Source organism: Schistocerca nitens, chromosome 2 (genome assembly GCF_023898315.1).
Source record: "Schistocerca nitens isolate TAMUIC-IGC-003100 chromosome 2, iqSchNite1.1, whole genome shotgun sequence".
In the NCBI taxonomy this organism is placed as follows: Eukaryota; Metazoa; Arthropoda; class Insecta; order Orthoptera; family Acrididae; genus Schistocerca; species Schistocerca nitens.
Window position 1 is genome coordinate 341,242,293 of NC_064615.1, and position 20,477 is coordinate 341,262,769.

The 20,477-nt window shown below is 44.0% G+C and overlaps 1 protein-coding gene across 1 annotated transcript in view; it reads left to right on the forward strand.

The window, feature by feature from the left end:
* The window catches only part of LOC126236143 (thioredoxin-related transmembrane protein 1), a 58,374-nt gene that overhangs the window by 22,943 nt on the left and 14,954 nt on the right, over window positions 1-20,477 (forward strand). The window contains exons 2-5 of the mRNA XM_049945225.1: window positions 4,520-4,681; window positions 12,055-12,229; window positions 12,769-12,870; window positions 13,029-13,160. Coding sequence (XP_049801182.1) covers window positions 4,520-4,681; window positions 12,055-12,229; window positions 12,769-12,870; window positions 13,029-13,160 — 571 coding nt within the window. The remainder of the gene's footprint in view (window positions 1-4,519; window positions 4,682-12,054; window positions 12,230-12,768; window positions 12,871-13,028; window positions 13,161-20,477) is intronic.

Genomic DNA, 20,477 nt, shown 5'->3' on the forward strand with positions numbered 1-20,477 from the left:
CGTTGGTGAGGCGGTTCTATTGCGTTACCGATGTGGCCAATTACAGGTAGATGATCGGAGGTGAGATCTTGAAGGGTTCGGAGATGCAGGTCGAGATCGAGGTTCTTGGTTATGCAGGTGTCTAGGACGTCCAATTGGTGGCGGTGATTGAATGGAATGTGGGTAATATCTTCAGGAGCGGAAATTGCAGCATTCAGTTGTCCTTGTAGATTATATAATGTGTTCCCGCGTGCATTGTTCCGTCGGGCATTCCACGTCGTGTTTTTTGCATTTAAGTCGCCGGCCAGTAAGATTCTGTTGTTGTTATCAAATATTTGTAGCAAGTCATTTTCTTCAAATACTGCTCTGGGGCTAAGGCATGCGGCCACCAGGGTTATTTTTCCTTGTACTGTTTCTATTGTTGCTATGATGGCTTCTAATGATGTCATTTGTGGCATAATTTCAGGATTGTGTCGTATGTGTGAGCGAATGAAGATAGCCGTTCCGCTTCCCTGTCGGTTGATTCGGTCTGTTCAGTGGCACACAATGTTCCCGAGTTTAAAAGATTGTGTTGGACGTAAATGTGTTTCAGTAACAAATAGTATGTCAATCTTGTTTTCTTCTACGAATTCATTTAGTAAGTCTTTTTTGTTGTGTATTCCTGAGGCGTTAAAGTTGCAAAAATGTAGGTTTTGTTTCCTGGTAGGTCTAATTTACATTGTCGGTACCAAAGAATTTCATTACTCCACCGACAATTGCCATTATTTTTGATAGTATGTCTGGGGCAATCGTAAATTGTTTAAATGTGGTAGTGATGATTGATATGATGTTCGTCCACTGTGTGTTTTGCCAGAAGTTTTTGATGTGGTTAAGGAAGTCGAGGAAGGAAGCAGGTCCAGTTGTTTGGTTTGAGGTTGAATTTGGTGCCTGTTGTGTCTGGGTAGTTGAGAATGATTCCTGATTTGTCTGGAGATTTGCCCATGTTTTGCATCCTCTGCGGCTGGCTTCAGCTGGAGTCGGCATTGGTGTGTTCTTTATGCCTGGTTGAATTGTTGCTACTGTTGGAGTGGTAGTCCTTGGTCGTTGGGCTTAGTAAATGAGTATTGCTTTCTGGAATTCTTCACAGCCGCGAAAGGACGCGGGGTGGCCATCTTGTTTACAGTTGACACAGTGTGATGTAGCATTTACTGGTAGGCTGCATTCTCTTGCTCTATGGGTGGCACTGCAGCGGATACAGCGCGTCGGCATAGAACAATAGTTTGCGGTGTGAAAGAACCCCTGACACTTTTTACATTGTGGTGGACCGTCTTTATTTTGATAAGATTCAGTTGTCACCTTTGTGTCTAGGATGTAGCGGATGTGGTAAATGGCGTCGTTTTCTGGTTTTCTGTCAAGTGTAACACAGAAGACATCCATGGGTCGTAATTGTTTTGTGTTATTGCCCTTTTCTTGTACTGGTGAACGTTTCTTGGCTTGAAGTTGAGGTATCGTAAGTCTTTTTCTACTTCTGCTTCTGTGACTGTTTCTGGTAAACCTTTTATCACTACTTTTAGGTGTCTTTCACTTTGCGGTTGATGAGTAAAATTGCAAATGTTGTGATGATGGAAGAAGTCGAGTGCTGTCCGTTGATCTTTCATTGAGTCAAAGTGGTACTTGATAGTATCTCCTTTATAGATAGCCTGGATAGGTCCTTCCATGTGTTTTTTCAGTGCTGCGTTGAGCGTTAGGTAGTGGCCTTTGTACTGTATGGTAATGGGCGGGATCCTTGGTTTCTTTGGGATGGCTTGAGGTGCGTTTGATGATGATGGAGTTGGTTGGGTTGCAGTTGCTGGATTTCTGGTACTATTGCTTCGTTGTGTTGGAGGTGTGAGAGGTTCAAATCGGTTTTCCGTTTGAATGGTGAATTGTCTGTGCAGTGCTGTGTCGTCTTCGGTGTTCTTTCGCTTTGCTGTTTTCCGTGGGGGAGGAGTTTGGAAATCCCCTTCCCCATTGTCTTGTTCCATCTCTTCTTGTTCAGATGACTCGGATTCTGAAGAGCGGTAGTACTGTGAAATGTTGTCATCATCGTTGATTTGTGTCTTCATTGGTCGAGTTTTGCTCTATGACCTGTCGTGGTGCGTCGTGATTGGTTGGTTGGTTTTGGCGGGAAGTCGCCATGTTGTTGTCTCATTGTGCCTGTTGTAGCTTCTGGATTTGTTGTCTGAGTGCATGTCCAACATCTGTTTCCTGTGTGTTGGTGGTGTTCGGCTCAGATCTACTCGCGAGATCTACCTCAGCCCTATTGCTAGTCCTTTGCCTGGAAGACCGCGGACGTACAGCTTGCGGGGGGCCGGCCTGCTCTCGGTAGGGCCCCTGCGTCTGAGGCCCTGGATCTTCGTCGTTCCCTTCGCTATCCATCTATCCCCAGCTATTCTGGGGAGGCTCTCCTGAGTCCTATTTCGCCCTGTCAACATATCGACACGACAATTTTGCAATACGTTCACAACGGTGCGAAGTAAAAATGCCGCCCCTTTGTGACCGTCATACAGCTTGTGCTGCTCGGCGCCCGCTGATGAGTAGTACAAAAGAATTTTGTGGATTATACTTCTTCCAGCCTTGTTTTGTCCCCTTCTAAATCATATCCTCAGACTTGTCTTTGTTTCTAAATACTGCATACATCATTTAGGTTTTTGAGCAGAGTTCCTAGTAACATTATACCCAAATACCAAGGTCCTTTTTCAAGGTGTGTTCATTGCGGGGTATATCATTGCAATATACTTTATCCCAGGGTTGTTAGTCCTGCAAGATCCGCAGGAGAATTTCTGTGAAGTTCAGAAGGTAGGAGATTAGATATCATGGCAGTAAAGCCATGATGGTGGGTCTTGAGCTGTGCTCAGATAGCTCAGTTGTGAGAACACATTCCCAAAAAAGTTAAGAGTGCCAGTTTTGAATCCCGGTCTGTCCCACATTTTTAATCTGCAAGTAAGTTTCACAGCATACATAGTCTTTAAGGTTTATAACCAGTTCATTTTCTGTGAGCCATTGGGCTGTGACATTAGCATAAATGTTCCACATCTTGGCCACTAATCAGGTGCTGCACATTCAGATGGATAATAAGCAAGGTGGCAACAGCATATGGAGAAGTTCTTTGTGTTGACCTGCAGACGGGATTGGTAGTATACTTTGTATATTTAAAGTCAATAGCAACCTGTGAATAAGTTTGTGGGGTATGACTGCTAATTTCTACAGAACAGTACAATTAGAATACTGGGTAAAGTTGATCAATAGACACCTTACAGGGGGCCCTTCAGAGACCTAGGGATTCGTAAACTTACATGCTAGTAGATTTATACCACAATGGTATTTGTAAAATAAAGGAAAGGCAATCACTCACCATAGTGGACAGATGTGTGAAGCATAGAAAAACGTAACAGAGAATGGTATCCACACAAGCTGAACTCTAGCATTTTTCTAGTAAATGTGTGTACACGAACACACACACATACACACACACTAGCACATTGAGACTGATTTTTGATTATCTATTATTGGAAGCAGTTTGTGGGCTGGTGAACAAGGTAAGGAGGGGATAAAGGGATAGAGTGAGGCAGGTCTGTCAGCAGAAGCTGTGTAACAAGATAAAAGTAGTTCAGTGCGTAGAGCATATAAGAGATGGATGGAGGGAGGGAGGAAAGGAAAAGGAAGACAAGGAACAGGCGGCGGGGGGGGGGGTGTAGAGAGAGGGAGAGAGAGGGAGAGAGAGAGAGAGAGAGAGAGAGAGAGAGAGAGGTGGGGGTATTAGGAAATGGTGTGGGGTTTGGTATTAGGATGATATTGGGAAAGATAGCATTCAGATTAGAATGAACTCTGAAATTCACAATCCCAATACGAGAAGTGTAATTTTTATACCGACTATGCATCCCTCTGTAAGGTTCACAGTAGAATTTTGTATTCATGTGCAAAAGTATACAAAAAGTTGTCAGCAGACATCAGGAAAGAAAATGAAAAATCCCCAAATATTCAAAAACAGTGTAGATGAATACTTCATTGGCCACTCCTACAATTTATCAGAATATTTTGACATGGGAATGTAAATTCCATGGAACTCCAATGTTTTTTGTTAGATAGTCCTACACAAACCACTGTCAGCAGTCTGTATACAGGTAAAGTTACGTAACTGCTGTGAAGTATAGATGTTAACAGCAGCTGACTAGAGGAGGAGGAGGTGAAGGAGCTGTGGGTTTTTCGAAGTAGCTACTTTCCTCCCAATACAAACACATAAATTAAACTGCAAGTAATTACAATAATTATCAATACGAGTAGATTAACACCAGTAATAAATTGTTGCTACTATACTTTAGAGAAATGGCAAGCAGTAGTTACTTCTGCCCGTTAATGTAAAACTTGACTCGTTCCGCATCCCTGAAAGCTCTTCTTCACTATGGGACTTTGAAACACAGTGATTGGTTGACTGAATAAATGATTAATTAACATTGCGTGTTTTAAAATTTGACTATGTCAGTAAATTTCATACTTAATTTCAGTTTGTATTGTATTCCAGTTATGCGCCCTGGTGCCCTGCCTGCAAGGCCCTCCAACCTGCCTGGGAAGAATTTTCAACATGGAGTGAAGACCTTGGCATATCTATTGGGCAGGTGGACGTGACAGCTTCACCAGGCCTCAGTGGGAGATTCATGGTGACTGCATTGCCTACAATTTTCCAGTGAGTAGCTGAAACTATCATAATGTGCCTCAATAATAAGTGTATGTGTTGTAAACTTCTTTCTATTTGGTTTCTGGCTACAGTTGTATTAGAATTCTTATGCATCTCATTGTACACACTGATCAGAACATTATGACGACGTACTGAATAGCTGGTATGTCCACCTTTGGCACGTATAACAGTGGCAACGCCTCGTGGCATGAAAGCAGTGAGGCCTTGGCAGGTGACTGGAGGGAGTTGGCACCACATCTGCACACCCAAGTTACCTAACTCCTTTAAGTTTAGGGAAGGGGGGCAATGAGATCTGATGCCACAGCCAATCACGTCCCAGGTGTTTTTGATCAGATTCAGATTGGTGAGTTGGAGGGCCAGCACATCAATTGGGACTTGCCACTGTGTTACTGGAACCACTCCATCACATTCCTGGCCTTGGGACGTGGCTCATTATCTTATTGAAAAATGCCATTGCTGTTGGGAAACGATCATCATGAAGAGGTGTATGGGGTCTCAAATGAGTGTACGATACTCCTTGCCCATAATGGTGCCTTGCATGTGCTCCACTGGACCCATGGATGCCAAAGTGAATGTTCTGCAGAGCATAATGGAGCAGCCACCAGCTTGTCTCCTTCCCGAAGTATAGATGTCAAGGAGTTGTCCCCATGGAAGAATACGAATTTGCCCCCTCCCATCAGCACGATGAAGAAGGTATAGGGATTCATCAGACCATGCAGCCCCCAGGGGCTCAGCATTAATTTGCTGGGTACGGGCTTGGCGACCCCGGGGTGCCTGAGCTGGGGACTGGTAAGCGCCGCCAGTCCCCTGTCACCGTAACCTCTGAGCATACTTCAGCGACCACCGCACGGCGCGGCGGTGGAACGTTGTGTGTCTCAGGGAATGGGGATCTTGGCTTGACCGCCCGGATCGCGAGGATGGCATAAACCTCTCTAAAAAACCCCTCAATCTCAAGGTGTGCTGCGCGCCGATGAGATGCATGGCTGTTGAGGTGGAACAGTCGATAGCGGGCAACCTCTGGGGAACCTGCCGCACCTCAGTTGTATAAGGCTTACCTAGGCACGCGGGGCTCTGTCTAGGTGGACTTGTAGTTCCCTAGCTGCTCGTGGGACCGCGATGGATCCTTCGAAATCTTCTTTACTTCCTCCCAGCGGAAAGGGTGGGCCGCTGGAAGGTTCTCACACCCAGTCTCTTAAGAGGGCCCGTGCAGTCAGTCCCCCTGACTCTGGCGCTTCTTTACAAAGTCCAGTCTTAGGTAACAGAATGCATTCTGGTGATCCGAATGTGTTTCTCATTGTGAAACGGAAGGAGGGTAGTTTCGAGAAGGTTTCGCCCTTCTATATACAAAAGGGATTCGAGGGAATCTGTGGCTCCTTAAAATTGGTGAAGCGCTTACGTAATGGGACCTTGCTAGTAGAAACTTCCACTTCCCAGCAAGCGACTAAACTTCAGTCTGCTAAATGCCTTGGAGAGTATGCCATAGACACTGAACTGCACAGCACCTTGAACTACAGCAAAGGTGTTGTGACGTGCCGGGATCTAGTTGACATTCCCAAGGAAGAACTGCAACGTGAGTGGGCTCCGGCAGGTATCGTTGATGTTCAACATATCATGAGGAGGGTTGATGGCAATCTTGTCAAATCCGACTCCTTTATTCTAACCTTCAGTGGCACGAAACTTCCTGAACATGTGAAAGCTGGTTTTCTTCGCCTTAGTGTGATGCCTTATTTCCCGACCCCAATGCGCTGTTTCAAATGCCAGCGTTTTGGGCATACCACCTTAGGATGCAAAGGCGACGCGACTTGTGGCAACTGTGGTAAAGCTGCTCATGACGGAGTTGGTTGCTCCTCTCCCGCCAAATGTATCAATTGCTCTGGGAACCACCCTGTTTGGAGTAGGGACTGCCGAATATTTTTAGAGGAACGCAAAGTCCAGGAAATCAAAACAACTAAGCGTATCCCCTATGGTGAGGCCAAGAAGATCTATAAATCGATGCTACCTCCCACATTTGCTACATCTTTTGCCTCCCTGGTTCAGAAGCCTACTCCAAAAGTCGATGCCTCCATGCAGACGGAGGTGGTGAGTGTTGGCACTAATACATGCAGCTGTCAGTGCACTTGCAACGCAGCCAGTGTTTCAGAGCCAGTAGCCCCTATTCGAATGGCAGACAAAGGTACAGTGGCGAACTCGGGCCAGCCCCTGACGCCTCCAACAGCTGAGGATGTTCCGAAGCCGAGTACAGCCATTACCACTCCCACATCAGCTCCCCCAAAGCCCACCAAACCGCAGAAAGCTCCCATACAGCAGCAACAGCGGGCCAAATCCCGTAGTAAACTGTCTGACCATGCAGATGTGGTTTTCCGTGAGGCTTCCTCTGACTCTTCCCCAGAGTTGATGGAATCCGATGTATGTGTGGGGAAATCGTCTCGCCCCACGCCTGCCCCTCCACCTGCTGCAGTCTCCCCGTCCCGTCGGAGAGACAGGATGAAAGTGCTACCCCCATCATAGATGGCTCCCATACTTCAGTGGAACTTGCAAGGGTTCAGGACGCATGTGGAGGAACTTCGTCTACTATCGCAGGGTAGACCACTGTGTCTCTGTCTCCAGGAGACGTATTTCCATCCATCATACTCCCCTGAGATACGAGGCTATACACTCCACAAAAAGGACGACCTGCGTGGAGAGAGAGCTAGAGGGGGCGTAGGTATTTTCGTCAGGACGGACTACCACTCCTCGCCTCTCTCCCTTACGACGACTTTACAGGCCGTCGCTGTGTCCGTGCACGTGCGTCATCCATTGACTGTCTGTTCACTTTACTTGCCCCCACATGATGCTCTTGATGACATGGCCCTCACCGACCTCCTTACACAGCTCCCCCAGCCATTCATTATTTGTGGTGATTTTAATGCCCACAATGTGCTTTGGGGCTCTGCCATTACCTGCCCCAGGGGTAGAGCGATTGAGAGGCTTCTCCTGTCATCCTGTGCCTACTTGCTCAGTGGAGGACAGAGTACTCATTTCTGCACGGCGACTGGGTCGTTCTCTGCCATTGATCTCTCAATTTGCTCTCCAGCTCTTGCTGCCAGTGCTCACTGGGAAGTGGTCGCTGACTTGCACGGCAGTGATCATTTTCCAATCTGGATTCACCTGCCAGATGGCGTGGGCCCCGAAAGGAGACCACCACGATGGGTGCTCAGTGGAGCTGACTGGACACTTTATAGCCAGTTGGCCCACTTCGACCACTGTGCGAATGTTGAGGTGTGGGTGGATCATATTACCAAAACGGTCCACCACGCCGCTACAGCGTCCATTCCACAGTCCACAGGCCACCGGAAAAGGCCACCTGTGCCTTGGTGGAGTGACGAATGCCGCTCTGCAATCAGGACCAGGCATGCGGCTCTGCGTCGGTTCAAGTGTCGGCCGACTGCTGAGAATCTTGCAGCCTTTCGGGTGGCGAGGGCAAGATGTCGTCACATTATTCGTGAGAGCAAGAAGAGGTCGTGGCAAAAGTTCCTGAACACCATTAATCGTTCCACCAAAAGTTCCATTGTGTGGGAGACCATCAGGAGAATTTCTGGCAGAGGAGGGAGGTGCCCCATACCTGCTGTAATGAATCACGGCACTCTCCACACAGATCCGCGAGACATTGCCCAGACTATGGCAGCATATTTTGCGACAATTACTGCCACAACCAGTCAGGATCCAGGTTTCCAGCGCCATAAAGCGGTTGCTGAGAGGTGTAGTCTGAACTTCCAGTCCACCTCTCATGAAGTTTACAACTGCCCTTTTTCTATGTGGGAGCTGGATTCTGCATTGTCTGGAGCTCCTGACACATCCCCTGGTCACGACAGGATCCATTACAGTATGCTATGGCACCTCACAATGCGCAACAGAGAACTCCTCCTCGCACTTTTTAATGACATTTGGGTGTTGGGTCACTTTCCTGACGCATGGCGTGAGGCAGTTTTAATCCCTTTTTTAAAACCTGGGAAAGACCGCACGAGCCCAAGTAGCTACCGTAGTATTGCCGTCACTAGTTGCATAGGGAAGACCTTGGAGCGGATGGTTAACCGCCGCCTTGTCTGGATGTTAGAATCCCGGCAACTCCTTAGTCGTTTTCAGTGTGGGTTCAGGAGGTTTCGTTCCACCTTCGATAACCTTTCCCTCCAGGAGGCGGCTATACAACAAGCTTTCCTACGCCGTCATCACCTTCTAGGTGTATTTTTCGACATCGAGAAGGCCTACGATACCACTTGGAGGCGTCTCATCCTGGAGCAGCTTCACGAATGGGGTTTTCGTGGTTGTCTTCCTCTTTTTATTCAGTCTTTTCTCTCGCCACGATATTTTAGATACAGAATTGGTGACGTCCTGTCTGATCGCTTTGAGCAGGAGAATGGTGTCCCTCAGGGTAGCGTTTTAAGTGTGACTCTCTTTGCCATCGCTATTAATAGCATTACGTCCATAGTGAAAAGTCCTGTCCAGTGTTCTTTGTTTGTGGATGATTTCTCTTTGTTCTGCTCTTCTTCCAGCCTTGCAACGACGACTCGTCAGTTGCAACTTACGATTAGGCGTTTGGATGACTGGGCGCTGAAGAGTGGATTTAAGTTTTCCACCGAGAAGTCTGTATGTGTTCTTTTTAACTGTTCTCGTTCGATTTTCACCTTTCCTGAGTTGCGCTTGAGGGACACTATTCTTTCTTTTAAAGACACGGTGAGATTTCTGGGGCTCATTTTTGACTCGAGGCTCACGTGGTTACCTCATCTTAAAGACCTGAAACGGCGGTCGCTTCAGGCCTTAAGTATTTTAAAATGTCTTAGCCACAGTACATGGGGAGCTGACAGGACTTGTCTGCTCCAGTTTTACAGGGCGTTTGTGCGATCTCGGCTCGATTATGGGTGCACGGTGTATGGGTCTGCGAGGCCTTCGTACTTAAAGATGTTGGACGTTGTCCACCATGAAGGGCTTCGGTTGGCCACTGGGGCATTCCGAACTAGCCCCATATCAAGCCTCTGTGCAGAGGCTGGTGAACCGCCACTTCATATGCGGCGACGGCTCCTTACAGTGCACCAGGCGTATAAAACTTTGTCCACACCATACACCCCTGCATACCATACCGTTGCTCAGCCTCCTCTGGCACGATTGTTTCATAACCGGCGACGTGCGACGCAGCCCTATGGGATTCGCGCACAGGATTGCCTCGGTGCGATGTCTATGGCTGGTCTTCGTGTTTTACGTCGCGGTTGGAGCAGATCTCCACCTTGGCTCCTCCGGAGACCCAAACTTATTTTAGATTTGACTCGTTTTAAGAAGGATGGCACGCCAGATTTTACATTCCAGTCACTGTTTTTTAACATTTTAGATGTGCATCACGGTTTCACTGTCGTTTACACTGATGGCTCCAAACAGGAGAATTTCCTTGGCTGTTCTGTGGTGTTCCCTGACCATGTTACCCGGATTCACCTCCCTGCTGAATATACCGTTTTCGCGGCGGAGCTCCACGCGATCCTGAAGGCACTGGAGCAGATGAATCATGTTCGGGGCGATCGTTTTCTTCTCTGCTCCGATTCTCTTAGTGCCTTACAATCACTGCAGAACCTATACCCGACTGAGGAGATGGTCCAGCTGATATATGGCCAACTGTACTTGCTCTAACAGCGGGGTAAAGAGGTATCCTTCTGCTGGGTGCCTGGTCATGTCGGCATATGGGGCAATGTACAGGCTGATCGGGCTGCCAAGGAGGCCTGCAGAGAGCAGGATGTGGTCCAGTGTCCTATCCCCTTGCAGTCAGTCATCGCTGCACTCCACAGGAAGTGCATGGAGTTGTGGGAGGACGAATGGCTGGCGGTGACGGCCAATAAACTGCGGTCGGTAAAGTCAACCACTCGGCCGTGGTGTTCCTCCTGCCGGTTGCTCAGGCGGGAAGAGGTGGCCCTCACATGTCTTCGGATCGGGCACTGTCCTCTGACGCATAGCTATTTATTACGGCGGGAGGATCCTCCGTTTAGTGATACTTGTGGTGTGCACATCTCTGTCCGGCACATTTTAACAGACTGCATTTTATACCGCGATGCAAGGGCAGAAGCACAAGTTGATGGGGATCTGCCTTGTGTTTTAGCAAACGATGAGACGTGTGTGTCTAGGGTTTTTAAGTTTTGTGATGTGTCTGGACTCTTGCCTAAACTTTTAGGCTGGAGGTTTTAGTGTATTGCAGAGTGGCTGACTCCTCCCCTTTTTTCCTTGCGGTCAGCCAGCCACTTCCATCTGCTACATTGTTTTAGCTCCCTCTATCATTTTCTTCCTGTGTTGTCCATGTTTTACTGCTGACGCCCTGCTTCATCCCATGCTTCGGTGTGGGTGAGCACATATTTTCCAATGATTGTTCCCCGTGTTTTATGTTCCGTTTTATGTAAATGTTCTGAGCTTTTTTTTTTCTTGACAACCGTCTCACTCAGTTACTGAACGGGCGCTGAAGACCTTGCTGTCGTGCGCCCACAAAACCCCTCTACTACTACTACTACTACTACTATCAGACCATGCAATGCTCTGCCACGGCGCCAACATCTAGTGCTAATGGCCACAAGCCCATTTTAGTCATAGTTGCCGACGTCATGGTATTAACAGTGGACATGCATGTGTTGTCGGCTGTGGAGGCCCATCGTTAGGAGTGTTTGGTGCACTTTGTGTTTACACACTTGTAATCTGCCCAGTTTTAAACTCTGATGTTATTTCCACCACAGTTCACCACCTGTCCTGTTTTACCAGTTGGACCAGCCAATGACATCAGACATCTGTAATAAGCGGTGGCCCCATAACCCCACAATTCTGGACATTGTTTCACTGTGATTTCACCATCATTGAACCTCACCATAGCACTCCTTGAATACCTGATAAGTAGTGCAGTTTCCAAAACACTCGTGCTGAGCCTCCGGGCCATCCCAAACTGCTCTCAATCGAATTCAGATAGATCGCGTGCCTTGCTCATTCTACACACGGACGGACAACATGCACCGTGCATTTGTCTGACTAGCATTAATTCCTCGCCAGATGATGCTGCTATCACCTGGAGTGTTTATAGCAGTAGTGAGTTGGTGGTCATAATGTTCTAGCTGATCAGTGTATATATTTACATTTTTTGTGACAGATGATTTCTTGAATGAAAATGTTTCAGACTTTTGCACTTATTCCATATCCATGGTGACCATTTCACTTGGGATCTATGGGAGGCCTTTTTTTTCTTTTTGATGTAGTTATGTATTGTATATTCTTGTTTTGACTTGCTGTACATCCTTGAGGATATCCTCGCTATGGAGCTGTGGAACAAAAAGTATATGTAATCTGTCATTACCATAATGTCTTTTCAGTGTTCTAAATGGAGAATTCAGGCAGTACAGAGGTGCAAGGGATAAAGAAGCCTTCATTTCATTTATCGAAGAACAGAAATGGAAAAAGATTGATCCAATTCCCAGCTGGAAAAGCCCAGGCTCCTTTCAGATGTCAGTTGTATCCTACTTCTTCAAGTTGTCACAGGTTCTGAGGGTAAGTTGTTTTTTTTCTGGGAAGCAGCAAAAATTTCTTTTGTAGTGTAACAGATTAACGGTAAAAATTGAATAAAAGGCATCATGCTGATGGAGACTAATAATGTACTCATGATAGTGGCTGAAATACTGGTCTGTATTACTAGATGATAACATGGTCACATGACTGAAACTTACGCGTGTGTGTGTGTGTGTGTGTGTGTGTGTGTGTGTGTGTGTGTGTGTGTGTGCATGCGCGCGCGCGCGCGCGCGCGCGCTTTGTAAAGTCAAAGTAATAGTTAGTGGCCATTCAGTAAGACCCTTCCACATCTATTTGATGTGGCTTGGCTTTGTTTCCATAATCTTGTAGAATTTTCTGCATTTCAGCCATGATGCTGGTCCATTCTTAAGAAATTACACTATAATTATTCACATAGTTTCGTGTGAATGAGTGTCAATATTTCCTAACTTTTCAAATAGTTAAGAACTCATTCAATAAATATTTTTTAAACATCTTTATAGCAGAATCACTGCTTCTTTAACGTTGTTTTTCACTTTCAGGCTCTCCATAACAAGCTAATGGAAGATTATGGACTCCCTACATGGGGCTCATATTTAATCTTTGCTGTAGCGACCATCTTTCTTGGAGCAATGTTGGGACTGGTATGTAATCTAGTTATTGAATTTCTTCTAACCAATTCTGGCCTTGTAATTCTACAGGAAAAGAAATTTGCAATATAGTAGCAGTAAAGTTTTTCTTGATTAACTGCTTAACATAAATTATTAAATGAGGGCCTATACATGTGTATATTCTTTTTCAGATGCTTGTCTGCGTTATTGATTTCATTTATCCTCCAAAACCCCTAGTGGTAAAAACTGTGACAGTTGGTGATGTTAAAAAAAAAGATTTAATTACACCTGATAGCAAAGATAGAACTAGTGGAGATGAAATGGTAAGTATCATTTGTTGCTGCCTCTTCTTAATTAGTGCTTTTTCTTTGCACTTTATACTGAATTTCTAATTGCATAGTATCACTTAATATTCTAGTGTAAGATATGTAGTATGGGGTGTTTAAATTGGTGTTGAGCAATATTGGTAGATATAGAACAAAAATGCACCTAAGAGGAGGAAAAGAAGCAGATGTTAAATGACATCCTGGAATTTTTGAAACTAGCTTTCATTTTTCTCAGACTGAAACTTTTAACTCATTGAAATGTTGTTCAATAATATGTGCAGCAATGAGTGTGTATTACATGTTCCATTCCTTGTGTTTCTGCGCCGTTGTAATTGGCAGTCGGAAGATGATTTCCTCTTTTCTGGAATTCTTTTGTTATGAAGAAATTTGTGCACCTTGTACCTCACTCCCTTTGTTTAAACTTGTATGCCTTGAAACTGAACAATACCTCCACCCCACCTCATGCCACCCCAAAGAAAAGAGACTAGAGCAGGTAAAAATACTTGAAAATTAAATCTGTTTCATACAGCAAACAACATTTAGAAATGGCAAACACAAAAATAAATGAAAGAATTAGCTGGAACAGAATGGCCAAAGATATGGAACAAAGCCATATATTGAAGACAAATCACGACCCTATAGAAAATGAGATGTACTCACGTCATTTATTGTTTTTCCCTTTCTTACAATATTTGGATTGTGACTACTGTAGAAATGACACCAAGGCAACAGTGGGTGATGAATCAGAAAGTGAGCTAAATACTTCCTACAAGGAAACAAAGAACTTACATTCACTCTTTGGTCACCATGTTTGCTTCCCCCTACTATAACATTTGACCTGTGCAAAGTAAGAGCAAATGAAAATTGGGTATTAGAAATTAGGAGTCCAGGTAATATGGTGAAAAAGAAAGAAAAGGAATGTGTAAATAAGCTTAGTTTGTGTAAAATGTGGAAAAAAAAACAGTTTTTTCTTGAATGTCAGCTAAACAGTTATTACCCATGCATCTACCCTCACATAATAAGTAAACATAATTTATAAATATTTTTGGCATTGTTTTTTATATAACTCATGCTGTTAACAAAAATCTGTGCTGGTTTTATCAAAACCAGCTGCACAACAAAGAAAAAATTAAACAGCATCTTATGGTGAGAAGGGCTGTAGCAGTAGAAAAATACAGCTTGAACAAATCGTATTCCTGAAAGACATCAGAAGTAACATGAGATGGGGTCTGTTGAAGATTGTTCTGCTTTGACCATTGCTTTAATTTTTAAAAATGTAGATATTAGTGAAACACTGGTCTGTAGTTTATCCAGAGATCTGAAAAAGAGGGGAAGATTTGGGTTTAATGTCCCATTGATGATGGGTCATTACAGATGGAACACAATATTTAACTGGGGAGGGAAATTGGCTTGTCCTTTTGAAAAGAACCAACCCACCATAGGCTAAAATTGATTTGGGGAAACTATGGACAGCTACTGTCCCTTCTACTGCAGAAACAGTGACTGCTGTTTCAGAAGTTCTCATAGGAGCCGACTACAGCATCCCAGATGTACGTCATGGCATTGGTGGAGGATCCTCACTTTTGGGTCTTGTTGTCACATCCTCTTTGCTGTGATTAGCATCAAAGGTAGCCTCCCCTGTTGTATTTTTGTGATTGAGTGGGCATTCAGTTTCTTTGAATGAGAAGCCTCCATAGTTGATCTGTGCCTGAGGTCTTTAGTAAGGCTTTGTACAGAGGACATGGACGACATCTGTGTGTTTGTCTTCTTGACGGAGTGTCATAATCCTCAACTTCATATATAATTTCAACAATTGACAAGGATATGATATGACCCATAGTATTACTTCAGTAATTTCCCTGATAGTCTCCCCTTCTGCACAGGCATAAAATGAATATGTTTCCATAGCTCTATCTGTCTGGTGGGTGTTTGGTGCTATAGTACTCTTCTTCCTTCTTGGCATCCAGGGTCCATATGCAAGCCAGCCGTCTTGCTTCTTCAGTCCAGATGATGAGGTGTTTCATGTAGTCATCCTCAGTATTGTCCAGTTTAAATGGGAACTGTGTGGTGTCACCGCCAGACACCACACTTGCTAGGTGGTAGCTTTAAATCGGCCGCGGTCCGGTAGTATACGTCGGACCCGCGTGTCGCCACTGTCAGTAATTGCAGACCGAGCGCCACCACACGGCAGGTCTATAGAGACTTACTAGCACTCGCCCCAGTTGTACAGCCGACTTTGCTAGGAAAGGTTCACTGACAATTACGCTCTCAATTGCCGAGACGATAGTTAGCATAGCCTTCAGCTAAGTCAATTGCTACGACCTAGCAAGGCGCCGTATTCAATTGCTATGTATCTAATGAAGCATGTACAGTAACAAGACCAATGTTCACCAATTGTGGATTAAAGTTAAGTATTCCAGAAGCTACGTACTTTTCTTTATAGCATTCATTACATATCCTGTTTCAGACCTCACGCCAGCCTGCGTGAGTTTAAGCGCGTGCCTTTCGGTTACCCGTCACTGTAGATTGGCTGTCTTGCCAGTCCACAACAAACTGTGTATCCATTGTTGTTCTGGTCTCGCAACTGTGGAGCAGAAGGAACTGAGTGAAGTCTGTAATGTCTTGCTTTGCTGTGTCGTAAGCAAATGTCACATGGACAGCATTGTATCCCCGTCTCTCTGTTGGATGTAAACATATATTGAGAGTTTATATGCAAACATCTTATTAAAGAATTCTGTGAGACTTTGTCTCTTGGTGGTACACAGTTGTCAGCATGTTGATGTCACGATGTAAAATTACCTCTGATACTAGTCTCGACTGGAAAACTTTTTCACAGTTGTAGGTCATCACATGGGTTGCCCTGTGTTTCAAAATTGTCTCGAACAAGGAATACTGCAATTTCCTGAGGTTTGGTAGATGGCACAGCTATTGCAGTGTAATGTGTGAGGTGATCAGTGTAGACTGTTACCCATGGAGTCCAATTTGTCAACTTTGGGTGCCTCCTAAAATATAGATTTGGAGTGTTCGATTCTGTGAAGAGCCCTTCACTGCTCAGTCATGACATGATGTTGGTATGTTGTGGAAACACTTTAGGATGGCTGGCTGTAGGTAAACTGGGAAAACAATAAACCATTTGTGTTCCAGTGGATCATAGCCCTTCCTATACAATGTTCCATTAATCAGTTTATGCACACCTTGGGTCAGTTCCTCCTCCAAGGATTATATGGTTTTCAACAGTGTTGTATCTTCCCTCTGTTCAGCAGCAATATCATTTAATGCAGTGATGGCCCGCATCTCGTGGTCGTGCGGTAGCGTTCTCGCTTCCCACGCCCAGGTTCCCGGGTTCGATTCCCGGCGGGGTCAGGGATTTTCTCTGCCTTGTGGTGACTGGGTGTTGTGTGCTGTCCTTAGGTTAGTTAGGTTTAAGTAGTTCTAAGTTCTAGGGGACTGATGACCATAGATGTTAAGTCCCATAGTGCTCAGAGCCATAATGCAGTGATGACTAAGATTTCATCCACACTGCTGTGTTCTGTTAAAGGGTTCCTTGAAAGCTACAAACAGATATGACCTTGTCAACAGTGTCAGTATAGACAGGAATTAGAAATTCTTATGCCATCATAGTGACAATGGTTACTGAAGTGAATAAATCCGTCAGGAAGGTAGGGGAATGCTGGAAAAAGCAGATAAGAAGTCGGTACAATCTTTCTTTGTCAGTGAATGGAAATCAGTATTTCCAATCTAATGGATGTAGAGGAATTACAGGCAAAGTTTAAACTGATTGTAAATTTGCACTCTGGAAAGGTATGTGCTGAGTAAGTGGATTAAGGGCAGAAAAGGCCCACTGTGGCTTAATGACTGTGGTTTGATGCACTATTGGGTAAAAAAGGTGGAGATGTTGATAGGCAAAAGGTAATAGAAATTAGTACATTAAAAAAAGGCGTAAAGCATACAATTACTTCCACCATCTTATCTCAGCAAAGGATCTTGCCAAGAATCCAAGAAAATTGTTGTTCTACATAAAACTACTAAGTAGTCGAAGGTTTCTACCCCATTGCTTGTCAACCAATCTTCTATGGCAATAGAAGACAGCAAAATGAAAACTGAAGTTGTGTCTTGCATTTAATACTCGCAGTGTTTGTTTTGTTGGCCTTGGTGGACTGGCTAAAATATCTAGTTTTCATGAAGTTGAAATTTGTATGTAGAAATATGAAATTTAAAGTTCAAAATATTTATTTATTAGGCTTTCGACTTTAAATAGACATACTTTGATACTACTAATGCTAAATCTGGAATATGCAGACAAAACTTCAATTTAACAGTAATCATCATAAAAAATAAGAAATTCAACTATTAAGCAAACACCCAATCTTTCTGTTCAGATTTCTTTTACATCCAGTTTACATCTCAGTAAACATTTAAAACACAATATCAAAGCAAAATTTTGCATTCATAGTTTAGTACAGTTTGATGCAAACTGAAACATGGAGGGATAACACAGTCCCACATTATATTCACTGGGCCCTTATGCTTGCATTCATTTGTTGATATGTATGAAGGAGAATCCTTCATGACAACGCAGTTTGTGAAAATATGATAAACATATCCTCAAGAAAGTATAGAATTACCACCATTTTTAGATGACATAATCTGAATCATCATCAAATGATTCATTTTCATCATCTGTAGACTTCATTGCACATTTTGAACACACAATCAACATAAAGGCACACATATAGTGCAGAAAACTTAGAGACCTCGAACATCATCTAATGCTTATGAAGCAAGAGACAATAACAAAGGTTTCAAAAGTACTGTACTATTCAAATGATATTGCTACTGTCATATACAAAGCCTGCATACTTCAGATGATTCTGGAAGCTGTAAAAATATGACACTGTGGAATATCATTGTAACTGGTGTGATGTAATACTACATCTGCCACACATTCCCATTTCTTGCAGGCAACATAATATTACGTCAACTGCACGCTAAGTGTTAGTCTTTCAAGCAAGAGGATCATACAGACCTACCATTTTTTGACTGTCACGCAGACTCCCATATGGAAGACATTGTAATAGATATCTCGAGCACTGAGAAGCAATTAATATATATAAGTTGCCAGGTTTAGATAGAATTCCAGATCGGCTTGATGTAGAGTACTCTATGGCATTGGCCACTTACTTAGCTTACATTCATTCCAAATCCCTCATCCAATGCCCAGTCCCAAACAACTGGAAAAAAGTGCAGGTGGCTTCCATATATAAGAAGGGTGAAAAGAACTGACATGCAAAACTAGATCTATATCCTTATCAGTTTGCCCGCAAAATTCTTGAACATATTCTCATTTTGAATATAATAAATTTTCTTGAAACAGAAAAGCATCTGTTCAAAATAAACTCAGATTTAGACAGCATTGCTCATAGGAGACTCGGCTCGCCCTTTTCTTGCCCGATACCCTGCAGAACCATGGATGAAGGACAGAAAGCAGATTCCATGTTCCTAGATTTTTGAAAATCGCTTGACATGGTGCTCCACTGAAGACTTAACAAAAGTCCGAGCATTCAGATTAAGTTTCCGGCTATGCGAGGTGCTCAAAAACCTCTTAAGTAATGGAACCCTATACATTGTCATCATTAGCAAGTTTTAATCAGACATGGGTATCATCTGGAGTGCCTGAGGAGAATGTGATAGAACACCCTTGTTATCTGTATACATTAATAATCTTATGGATAGTGAGAGCAGCAATCTGCAGCTTTTTGTTGATGATACTGTAAGATATAGGAATGTTTTGTCAGTGTGTAACTGTAGAAGGATATAGGATTACTTTGACAGAATCTCTGTTTTGAATAATGGATGGCAGCTAGCTCTAATCTTGGAAAAATGTAAAATAATGCAAATGAATAGTGGGAAAAACAATCATGTAATGCTTGACTGCAGCATTGGTAGTGTACTGCTTGACACTGTCGCTTCAATTAAGTATCTATGCATAACATTCCAACAATATGAAATGAACTGAGCATGTAAGGACGGTATTGTGGAAGATAACTGGTTGGTTTTGATGTATTGGGAGAGTTTTAGAAAAATATAGCTTGTCTGCAAAGAAGACTACATACAGAACACTTCTGTGGTCCATTCATGAGTACTGCATAAGTGTTTGGGATCCCCACTGGGCCAGATTAAAGGAAGATATCGAAGGAATCCAGAGGTGTTCTGCTAGATTGCTACCAGTAGTTTTGATCAATTTGTGACTGTTAAGTAGACACTTAGTGAACTCAAATGGGAACCCCTAGAGGGAAGATGCTGATCTCACAAAACATAATTGAGAAACTTTAGAGAACACACATTTGCATCTGACTGCAGAACAATTCTGCTGCTGTAAATGTAAATTTTGTGGAAGGACTGTGAAGACAACATAAGCAAAAGTAGGGCTTTTACAGATGCTCTCCCTTCAATAGTATATATTTTGTCAGTTACAGGGCTGGAATAGGTGGTGGTAGGAGGGTGCATAGGGCAAGTCTTGCAGCGGGCCTGTGTACATCTACATATATACTCCACTAGCCACCAAGAGGTGTGTGACGGAGGGCCAATTCGCGCCTAAGTCATATTCCCCCCCTCTGTCCATTCGCGGATCGCGCAAGGGAAAAAAGACTGTCTGGACGCCTCAGTACGAGCTGTAATTTCCCTATCTTTGAATGGTGATAATTGCACGATTTGAAAGTTGATGGTAAGAATATATGCTCTACAACCTCGGCAAAGATCGGATTTCGGAATTTAGTGAGCAACCCCTTCTGTTTAGCGCGTCGTCTATCTGAACGTGTGTCCCACTTTAAACTTTCTATGAGATTTGTAATGCCTTTGGTGAGGATGAGATCAACATCAAGGAAAGTGGCATGGGATTTGGAATAGGACCATGTGAAAAGTAATTGGGGAAAGGTATTTAGAGATTACAGGAATTTAACAGGTTGGCCTCATCATGAGCCCATGCAGCAAAGATGTCATCAATGTATCTAAACCACACCAAGGGCTGAAGCCTTAGGGATCCCAGGAGTGCCCCTCCAAGCAGTGTATGAAAAGGTTGGCACAGGAAGGAGCAATCCTATTTCCCATGACCATATCCCTGATCTGTTGGTATGTTTGCACATCAAAGGTGAAGTAATTGTTGGTAAGTATAAAGTTGATTAAGGTGAGCAAAAAGGATGTCATAGGCTTGGAATCAGGCAGATGTTGACTGAGGAAATGTTCAGCAGCAGACAGACCATCTATATGAGGGATGTTTGTATAGAGGGAGATGTCTTCAGTGGTGACAAGCAGTGT